We start from the raw sequence: 9,693 nt of genomic DNA, 5'->3' as shown, positions 1-9,693 counted from the left end.
TGCTGCCGCCGCTGGCCAGCGGCGCCGCCGGCGCGGACGCGGCGGCCGCGCTGCGCGCACGGTGCGAGCAGCTCGGCGGCCGCGCCGCGGCGCTCGAGGCGCAGCTGGCGCAGGCGCAGGAGGCGGCGCGGCGCGCGCAGGAGGAGGCCGCCGCGGACAGGCGGCGACTGCAGGAGGCGCAAGCGGCGGCCGCGGCGGCGGAAGGCCGAGGCGGCGAGCCCGAGGCGCTGCGGCGGGAGCGGGACGCGTTGGCGGCGGAGGCTGAGGAGCGCGCGTCGGAGCTGCAGCAGTGGGTGGTGCACGCGCAGGTGGGTGGCGCTGCCTGTGGCGGGGCTTAGCACCGCAGAGCCCCTGAAGCCGTCCGTCGGGCCCCCCTCTATCCGCGTCCTCGACCCTCCAGTGGCAGCAGCTCTTAAGCTGGGCCAGATCACGCCACCCCATATGGCAAAGAAGCCGCGACCACGCGGGCCGACGTTTAACTCCACCTGAAAGCCATCCATCCCGGCACCATCCGTCCCGGCACTACACCTGACTCGTCACTGCACCTGACTCGTCACTGCACCTGACTCACAGGCCCTGGAGGAGGACCTGGCGCAGCTGCGTTCCGAGGCCGCCTCCGAGGCAGAGCTGCGCGCCGCCGCCGCCGCCTCCGACGCCGCGCGGCGCGACGCCGAGGCGGAGGCGCGGGAGGCGGGCGCGCTGCTGGCGGCGCGCGAGGGGGAGCTGGCGGCAGCGCGGTCGGAGGTGGCGGGGGCGCGGGACACGATTGCCTACCTGCAGGACGCCATCGGCTGTGAGTCACCCCCCTAGGCGCACACCCGGGGCGACTGCGTTGTCAGCACTGCTGGTCACCCCTGGCGGCGTAATGCGCCACGCGTGCGTGTTCATGTGAAGGTTTATCAAACACCTGCGCTTGCGCACACACATACACACACACATACACACACACACACTTGGACACACATACATATACGTGCACCACGCACGCACGCGCACCCACACACACATGTACACATATGTGCACCACACACGCAATCCTCATCCCCGCCCGCCCTGCAGCCAACGCCCAGGACTACCAGGCGCTACTGGCCAGGCACCAGCAGGCAGAGGCCGGCCTTGCCCGCGCGAGGGAGGCGGCCGCGGACATGCGGGCGCGGCTCGAGGCGGTCACCGGGCCGCAGGGGCCTCAGGCGCGCCTGCGGCAGGCGGAGGGGCAGCTGGCGCAGGTGCGCGGCGCAGGGGCGGCGACGCGGCAGGCGGGGCAGAGGCTGGAACTGCCGGAGTCTCATTGCTCACCAAAGGTGTCTCGCTGCGCTTGGTCCCACAATGATCCCTCCTTCACATCAACCCTCCCCAAGCCCCAGCCATAGACAGCCTGCACGCCGCTAGCGTGCACCTGTCCGTCACACCAGGCAACCAACCCTTCCCCCTCCCCACCTTCCCCCTGCACCCCCCGCCCCGCAGCTGCAGCGCAAGCTGGAGGCCGCCGACGCCGGCGCCCGCGAGGCGCGGCTGCAGCGCGACGCGGCGGCCGCGGGGCTCGCGGCGAGGGAGGGCGAGGTGATCAGTCTGGAGGGCCAGCTGGCGGTCGTCGGCGACGAGCTGGCGACCACGCGCGCCGAGCTGCTCGCGCTGCAGCAGCGCACCGCGCCGCGCACGCCGCACCCGAGCTACAGCGGCGGGGGGCTCGGCAGCAGCGGCGGGCAGGCGTGGCAGTGGCAGCAGGGCGATGCGATGGGGTGAGATGGAGCTGCGGCAAGCGAGGGCCGCGTGCCAAGTACATCACAGACTCTGTCTCAAGAACGTCATTTGGGGATTATGGGTGACGATTCTGGGTGACGATTTTGGGTGACGAGGCTACTGCCTGCATTTTATGCAAGGGCAAGGCGCCTGCATCGGGCGCCACCTTTGACTGAGCGCACCAGCTTTTGACCTGCCCGCATCACCACGAACCTGCAGCACAGGCCTGCCATACATGCCTGCTCCCGGCCGCACTCGGCCGGCCGCTTACTACTCCGTCCCGCTTGCCCCGCCCTGGCTAGCGCTCAAGCAGGCAGCTGAACGCCGGGGCGCTTTCATGATTGATGAGTGCCAGCACCTGCTCCTCTTGTCCCTGCCTTGCACATGCACTAGCACGAACAAGTGATGGGGCCGTGCCACGATCATGTAACACTGTGCAGCAAATAGGGTGACTCAGCGACATGGCAAGAAGCGGTTGGGCAGACGAGCGCCTCCCAGGGCGCTCCGAAAAGGGCGCCACTGCTGCAGGTGGGCTCAGCTGCACAAGTCTGGGATGGATGCCTGGAATGACGTGTGCTGTGCTGTTGTAACTCGTAGACCACAGAGCGCAGCGTAAATCTCTCTGTGGGCCTGACGGCACTGCCAGGTGATGGCGAAATTCGGCCGGCGCCGTCACATGCAGCTGCTCCAGTCGTGAAGAGCCGCAAAATCACAGCAGCAGCGGCAGCGGCAGCAGTCTATCAGATGCATTGGCCAATGGCCATAATGACACAACCCCCCCAAAAAAACTTAGTCATGGGCCCCAGCATGCCGCAACGGCTCTCAGCGCCAGGACGGCACATCAGCAAGCTCAAGTTGACCCGTTCCCATTCGCGCCGTCGCTGCTGCCGCTGCTGCTGCTGCTGTCGCCCGCCTGTGCGCCGGCCTTCTTTCCTAACCACTTGGCCACCACCGGCGTCAGCGCCACGGTGGGAGGGAAGCGCACCGGCGACAGTGCCTTGTGGGCGGCATAAGCGATGGCAAAGGTGCCGACGCGCTCGCTAGTGTCGCTGACGCCGAGCCCGACGCGCCCCAGCAGCGCGGCAACGTCAACGCCTGGGGAGCGGGGGCAGGAAGGGGCGGACGAAGCACGACGGGCCCAAGGGCGGTTGGAACAAGGCATGCAGCTGCGTCAAGGTTTTCGCACGTCGTTATGCATGCAGCAGTCGGATAGCACCGCTCAATCCTCTCAAGCGATCGCCGCGCGCATGCAGCCATGCATAGTCGAACGGCCATATGACATCTGTCGGCCGGCCACGTGTCGAAAGCCCACCTGCGGAGACAGCTGCATAGCAGGCCGCGAAGGACACGACTGCAAAGGATATCGAGGTCACAAGATAGGCGCTGCCGTACTGTGCCAACAGCTGCTTCGCCTGCTCTGTGCGGCTGGGCGCGGCTCCAGTCTCGTCCTTTGTGGTCATCACCTGACATCGGTTGGGACCAGGAGCGGCTGTGTGCCAACAGCTGCTTGCCTCGAGCTCTCCACCCAAACGCCCACTGACCAAGAGCGCTAAGATGATGCATACTAATCTATGGAGCAACGCGGCGAGTGCGACGGACGATTGCGGCTGCCAGCAAAGCACAGCAGCTGAGATTTTATAAAGACGCCTGCAATCTCCTCCCCTGCATCAGCGCGCGCGCTCACCTTCAGTAGTCCTGCCTCAAGCCCATACTTCTCGGTTGTCTCCTCAGCCTCGTTCCTTGTCACCGATGAAGAGCCTGTCGGCTGCTGCGGGGCGCGGGCGCCGGTGCATGGCCGCAACACCTTGTGGTGAGGGACGGTGCTTGCATCGCGGTTGCCACCCAAGCTCATGCAGCACCCAGTCTTGCAGCCGCTAACAATGTGGCGCAGTTCTGCAGCACACACGCCACATGCCCCATCCATGCGCGCCCATGCGCGCACCTCGTGTGCGGCGAACACTACGGTGGTGCGCCTGGCCTGCACGGTCGTGCTGCGCGTGCAGTGGTGGACGGTGGTGCCAGCAACGGCGTAGTGAGCTGGATATGGGCCACGCCGCGCTGCAGCACAGATATGATCATTGCAGCTATGAGCAAGTGCAATGTTTGAAAGCGCTCCGCACCCGAATGGGCTTGGGCGTGGCGCAGAAAGGCCCCGCGTGACGCACTGCCGCCGGCACAGCTGGGTCTGCATATTAACGATTCAGTTTTCAGCCAAAGGCTTGAATGCTGAAAGCAGGTGGCGCTTGTGCTCAAGCTTGCCGGACGGGACCCAGAAAGATCGCGACGGCGTAGTGTAGTATGAAGCAAGCTTATGAATGGGAGATGGCTTGTAAAATTCAGTTCAATCAAAGGGGTTTAGTGAGAAAGCGGTAGGTTTTGCGCTGCGGCCGGCCCCGGAAGTACCGCCGTCACAACACCAATGGCTCCCATGCCCAACTGCTAAGATGCTTTTGCCGTAGTCCCCTGGCATGGCAGAATACCCCGTAAACGTGCACAAGATGGTGGTATTACACAGGTGTAGCCGCCTAGGAAAGCAGCACAGGCAATCCAGAAGCTGCAAGCGGCTGGCAGGATAACCAGGCTTGCAAGCGGACACACAAGGCACAGTGGGCGCGCCGTGAGCGGCAGTCAAGCTGTGGACGCTGGCACGGCAGGCTGAATGTTGCGGCGGGCCGCAGAGTGGACGGCAGCATGGCTGAAACGCATGATGCCGACCAGCCCGGTTGAATTCCTCGGCCGCTCAGGCACGATACGTGAGGATCAGGCGCGGTTTGTGGAGTATTTCCAGGCAGTGATTAAGAATGCCCTCATACAGTCGGCACGTAAAGCCAACGCAAAGCAGGGGGTATGAATAACCTTTTGTCGGAGGTTGCAGGTTCGCACAGGCCAAGAGCCAAGAACCGAGGTGAATATACATACACGCAGGCTACGTGTACATGTACATACACAGGCCGCGGGGGGCCAGGCTAGGGCGGAGCACGCGGTGGCGACGGGCCATCGCTCGCAGTCACCGCCCCGCCGCAATCCTGCAGGTTGCCCCTGCTGCTCCAATAAGGGGACGCCAGGGCCGCGCCCTGGATCAAATCAGCTAGCCAAGGATAAGACAGGTGTTGGTAGGCGTTTGCGGCGAGCAGGTGCAATGAGCCGCCCGCGTCGATCCAACCGGGGCGGCCCTGTTGTGGACCCACACAGTCGGGTCCTCAAGCCTGCTTGAATGCCTGGACACGCAGCATGAAAGTGCACTGTGTGCCGGTCGCAGCGGCTCCGTCTGAACACTGAGTGAAAGCTCGTAAGAATCGTGTGCATGCACGCCATAGAGTGGGGTCGGGCAGCGAGTTGCAGGGGGCGGCCTACCATCAAACGCACAAATCAATGGCGCGCACAAGCCGTGGGTGCTGCCCAGGGGCTTGCACGGCGCGGGGCTTGCTATGACCGCACTTTGGCCCGTCACGGGCCCGACTGAGTGCCGGGCGCCGGTCATCAGTGGGCCCTATACAATAGCCCCGTAGGCAGGGCTTGAACCCCCCCGCTGGGCTCCCCCGAGGCCTCGAACAACCACCACCCTGCACTAGAGGCCCCCGCCCTGGCGAATCCCAGCCAACGCACGCCCCAACCCCCCCACAACGAACAGCGCGGGCCGCGCGGGTCTCGCCGTCCTGCGGGCTTCCAAGGGTCCCGAGCCTCTTGACGCCTCAGGCCGCCGCGGGCGCCGCCTGCTCGTCGCCGCCGGCGCTGGCCTCCTCCTCGGCCGCGCTGCGGGGGAAGCCCAGGTCTGCGGCCTTGGCCCAGCGGTCGACGACGCCGTAGGCGCAGTCCAGCTCGATGCCCAAGTTGAGGTCCTTGCCGCCCTGGTTCTTGCTGGTGGGGCTGTAGTAGAAGCCGCCCTCACCCCAAGGCTCCCCCCTGGGGCGGCGGGTGGGGCGAGGGAGCGTGGGAGCTGCACGTCAGCGCAGCAGCATGGCGAGAAGTTCGGCACCCCAAAGGCCCCTCGCAGCATCCTGGCGAAGGTGGGAGCCACGCTGCGCGCCGCCAGCAATCAACGTTAGAAAATTGATGCGAGAGGCATGCTCAGCAGTGGGCGGCGCGGGGGCGGTGCGTGCCGACCAAGCGCTCTATTTGTGCCGCCACCCACCAGCTGTTGCGGGTGATCCAGACCTCGGTGCCGTCAATCACGTCCCACCCGACCACGCTGATGACGTGGTTGGGGCTCGGGTCAAGCAGGCGCTGGGCAAAGATGCCACCTGCAGGGGGGGAGGCGGAGGGGCACACATCGACGTAGGCAGGCAGCAACAGGCGCAGCAACTTGTAGAGTCGGCCACTGCATTGCATGCCAATGAGAAGCATCAAGCCACGTCAGCTTCAAACAACCACTCGTCTGAACGGTGACCAATAATGTGTAGATATAGGTGCAAGCGGCCCACCCTTGTATGCGTCGAGCTCGTTGGTGGCGTCTATGCTGCATGAGATGGGGCCGCGCTTCATTATCTCGGCCTTCATGGCCACGCGGCCGCTGACAGAGCCGTGCTCACGCACCACCTGGGGTGGGATTGGGGGGCCGGGGGAACAAGTTGGGTGCGTGAAGCAGACTGACAGTGGCCTCAGCCAAGCCAAACGACAGCCCAAAAAAATGCAATCTTGGGGACGACCATAACATTTTAGTCGGTGAAACACAAGGCAAGTGCACCACACGGCGTCAGCAGCGGCGCGGTTTGCTCGTGCGAGCGGGGCGCGCCGCGCACCAGCCTGTTGTAGTCGTACAGGGGCGCGCACTTGCCCGACGGCTCGCATGTGTAGCACTGGTGCTTGCGGTTGCAGGCCTGGTTTTTCGCCACATACTGGTTGCAGGTGTCCATGGGGATGCCATGCTTGAAGGCATACTTGTACACCATCTGTGGTTAATGAAGTAATGAAAAGGGAGGGCAGCCTTGCGGAACAGGCACTGTCAAGGGGGCAGGCGGCAAGCGGGGCAAGTGCACAGTCCTGGAGGGTGCCGCGACCGCGCCGGCTGCTCAAGGCGCCGCGGTGCTGCACCCCCGCACCTTGTCGTCGCCGCCGTTGCAGCTGCCGGCGTTGCCGCAGTCGATGACGGACTGCACGGACAGGACCGCCATGGGCCAGGCGCCGTCGCGGACTATGTTGATGCGGTCCGCGAGGGAAGAGGTGGAGGCGAACGCCCAGCAGGAGCCGCAGTAGACGGGGATGTGCTGGTTGCGTACGGGAGAGAGGTAGTTCTTGCCCTTCACGTTGCGCCTGCGCGCGAATGCGCCGCGAGGAGTCGTCGGCATGCCGGATGCGGCGGCAAGGGGGCGGAGAGCTGTGGTGCTGCGGGGCGGCGCTGCGCTCGGACCCAGCCAAGGCGCCCGCCCTCGCACAATTAGTCCGGCACCGGTCTCACCAGTCCCAGGAGTCCGGCATGTCTTGCTCCTGCAGGCCCTCATGGGGGCTGGGGCCCAGGCTGCAAGCGGGCGCAGCTATGTTGAAAGCAGCGCGTGACCAAGCCGAATGGGGTACAGCACGATCGGCAACCCCACCAGGTTGAAGGCCTAGTGGTCGCAGTCTCCTAACAACCTTTCACAAACAATACAGGTCGCATGCTGCGGCCAATTGAACGGCTCGGGGGATCTCCCAGGGCGGCAGGCTCCCGCCACACCCCGTCCCCTCACCGCAGCTCGACGTGGTGCTGGCCCCTCTGCCCAAGTTTAGTGGCAAATTTGGATGGCCCGCGGCTGCCCTCGATGACGTTCAGGCCGTGCGCCAGACCCATCATCAGGCCCAGCAACACGAGCAACACGAGGGCGCGAGCCATTGTTGAGCGGCAGAGCAGGTCAAGGACACAATGAAGCTAGCGAACCCCCTAGAACACGTGTGACGAACGAGGACGGAGGCCATTAAGGTTGTGAAGGCTGATGACGCGTGTGGACCGGGAAAGCAATGGACGCTTGCTTTCTTCTGAAGAGGCTTCGAGGCCATGCGCTGCATATAAAATCGCTGTGGAATTTGCAAGAGATGCATTACCGCTTCTCAAAAAGCACCAAAGGCTGTTTTGTACCCAGCACCCTCGTCGCTCTCCTCGCAGCCTGCTTGTTTGCCTGCGTGGGCCTCGGCTTTTTTATCTTCAGCACCCGTATCGATCACACAGCGGCACTGAGCCGCTCGTACCAAGAAGCAGAGGCGTCACTGGCATCAACCAGCGCGTCGCTAAGCAGCACGCAGCAAAGCACCGCCCTCCCTCGCAAGACCATGGCGGCCCCCGCGCTCAAGAGTGCCGCGATCAGGTGCGCGCCTGTCCCTCTTTTAGCATTCCTATGGAGGCCCGCACTGAGCCTCGCCACAGCCCTTGCTCCTGACGAGCGGCCAACACGACAATGGCGCCCCGCAGACCTGGGAGAACCAGCATTGATGCGGGGGCGCGCCCCGCCGCCGACTCCTCTCGCTCACCCGTCACCCCAAACCTGCCCTCCCTTGTATCAGGCACGTCCCGGCGTCCAGCCTGCACGTGTCCAAGCCCACGTGGTGGCTGACGTCACGCTTCCACTTCAGCTTTGCGGACTACTTTGACCCGAAGCGCAACAACTTCGGCGCACTCAGGTTGGCGCACCGCCTGGCAGCTGCCGTCTGCAAGCGGAACCCCGCTCGCCTCGCCTCGCGGCCGGGCCCTCAGTCCTCTGCACCGCCGCGCAAGCAGCTGCGCAATCGGAACCGTATGACCGGCCTGCAAATCGGCTGACACCACGTTGAATCGCAAGTTGCTGCATCACTCACTCACGAACGCTTCCCCGCCCCCGCTTGCCTCCCCCTCCGCCCGGCCCCCCTGCCCCAGGGTGGTCAACGATGATCTGGTCAAGGGCAACGCCGGCTTTGGCACCCACCCCCACCGCGACGCCGAGATCTTTAGCTAGTGAGTGCCGTTGATAATTCATCACAGGGGTCACATGTCGTGCGCCGGCGGCAAGACGGCCCGCGCCTTGACAGGCAGCAGCGCGACCCGCCGGGCGAGCAACGGCCGATCGGCCCTGGTAGTAGCAGTCTGCTGTTGCGATGCGCCGAGCACCTCGCGACCTGTGCACTTGCTGACATCCGGCCCCCAACCGTTTGCCCCCCTTCTCCCCTGTTGCGCAGCGTGCTGGATGGCCAGCTCACCCACGCCGACAGCATGGGCAACCGCGAGTCCCTCGGCCGCGGCGGCGTCCAATTCATGTCCGCCGGCACGGGCGTCACCCACTCGGTGAGCCGCGGCGCGGCGCGCGCAGCTGGCGGAGCCGCAAGGGCCTCCTGAACCCAGGGTGCAAGGGCGGGAGCATGACCGTGGATCAGCGGGAGAAGAACGCCGTGCGTATCCACCCCGCTCTGGCTATCCTGGTGATTCTGCAACCATGCATGCATGCACATGTGCGCGCACACAAACACATACACACACACACACACACAGAGAAACACACATGTGCTGTGCCGTGTGCCCATCACTCATCTCATCTTCACCTGTCTCCCCAACTCTGCATCCCTGCAGGAGCTCAACGACCACCCGGAGACCTGCCGCTTTGTGCAGACGTGGATCACACCAGACAGGCGCGGCCACACGCCCCAGTACGGCAGCAGCACCTACACCAAGCAGGAGCGCCACAACACGCTCCTGCGCATCCTGGGCGGCACCGGCGCCGCGCCCGCGTGGCCGGGGCTGGTGACGCGTGATGAGGTGGCGCTGTACCAGGACGCAAATGTCATAGTGTCAGAGAGCGACGCGGGCACGGCGTTCAAGCTGCCCCTCGCGCCGGCGAGGCAGGGTGAGCGGGGGCGGGGCGGGGCCGCGTCGTAGGCTCAGGCGGGGCCGCCTGAGCAGCGCCGTACGCTTATTGGTCTGCGGGGCACGGCGTGTCTTTGTGCATCTTGCCCTGCTGTGGATTTGCTTTGCCACCATAACGTGGCCGCCCGGCCCACCTTACCCCACCCCACCTC

At 65.0% G+C, this 9,693-nt stretch overlaps 4 protein-coding genes across 4 annotated transcripts in view; 2 read left to right on the top strand and 2 right to left on the bottom strand.

Annotated features, from left to right (window-relative positions):
* The window catches only part of MNEG_3285 (hypothetical protein), a gene marked incomplete at both ends in the record, with an annotated part of 6,533 nt that extends 4,790 nt beyond the window's left edge, over positions 1–1,743 (top strand). Inside the window, 4 exons of the mRNA XM_014048236.1 lie at positions 72–308; positions 574–793; positions 1,060–1,226; positions 1,465–1,743. Coding sequence (XP_013903690.1) covers positions 72–308; positions 574–793; positions 1,060–1,226; positions 1,465–1,743 — 903 coding nt within the window. The remainder of the gene's footprint in view (positions 1–71; positions 309–573; positions 794–1,059; positions 1,227–1,464) is intronic.
* Positions 1,744–2,590: 847 nt separating this feature from the next.
* On the bottom strand, positions 2,591–3,200 carry MNEG_3284 (hypothetical protein; the record flags this gene model as incomplete). The annotated part of the gene is made up of 2 exons (XM_014048235.1): positions 2,591–2,835; positions 3,053–3,200. The coding sequence occupies 2 exons, from the start codon at positions 3,198–3,200 to the stop codon at positions 2,591–2,593; spliced, it is 393 nt and encodes a 130-aa protein (XP_013903689.1).
* Positions 3,201–5,432: 2,232 nt separating this feature from the next.
* On the bottom strand, positions 5,433–7,546 carry MNEG_3283 (cathepsin Z; the record flags this gene model as incomplete). The annotated part of the gene is made up of 7 exons (XM_014048234.1): positions 5,433–5,643; positions 5,873–5,981; positions 6,162–6,276; positions 6,480–6,629; positions 6,780–6,990; positions 7,136–7,195; positions 7,404–7,546. 7 exons carry the CDS (start codon positions 7,544–7,546, stop codon positions 5,433–5,435), a joined length of 999 nt encoding a protein of 332 aa, XP_013903688.1.
* Positions 7,547–7,980: 434 nt separating this feature from the next.
* Positions 7,981–9,553, top strand: MNEG_3282 (putative pirin; the record flags this gene model as incomplete). Its single annotated transcript, XM_014048233.1, has 5 exons — positions 7,981–8,015; positions 8,212–8,328; positions 8,561–8,638; positions 8,860–8,965; positions 9,248–9,553. 5 exons carry the CDS (start codon positions 7,981–7,983, stop codon positions 9,551–9,553), a joined length of 642 nt encoding a protein of 213 aa, XP_013903687.1.
* Between the last annotated feature and the right edge of the window lie 140 nt (positions 9,554–9,693).

This window comes from Monoraphidium neglectum, assembly GCF_000611645.1.
Source record: "Monoraphidium neglectum strain SAG 48.87 unplaced genomic scaffold scaffold00406, whole genome shotgun sequence".
In the NCBI taxonomy this organism is placed as follows: Eukaryota; Viridiplantae; Chlorophyta; class Chlorophyceae; order Sphaeropleales; family Selenastraceae; genus Monoraphidium; species Monoraphidium neglectum.
Note: the sequence above shows the minus strand (reverse complement) of the source record. Positions and strands in the feature narration are given on the sequence as shown.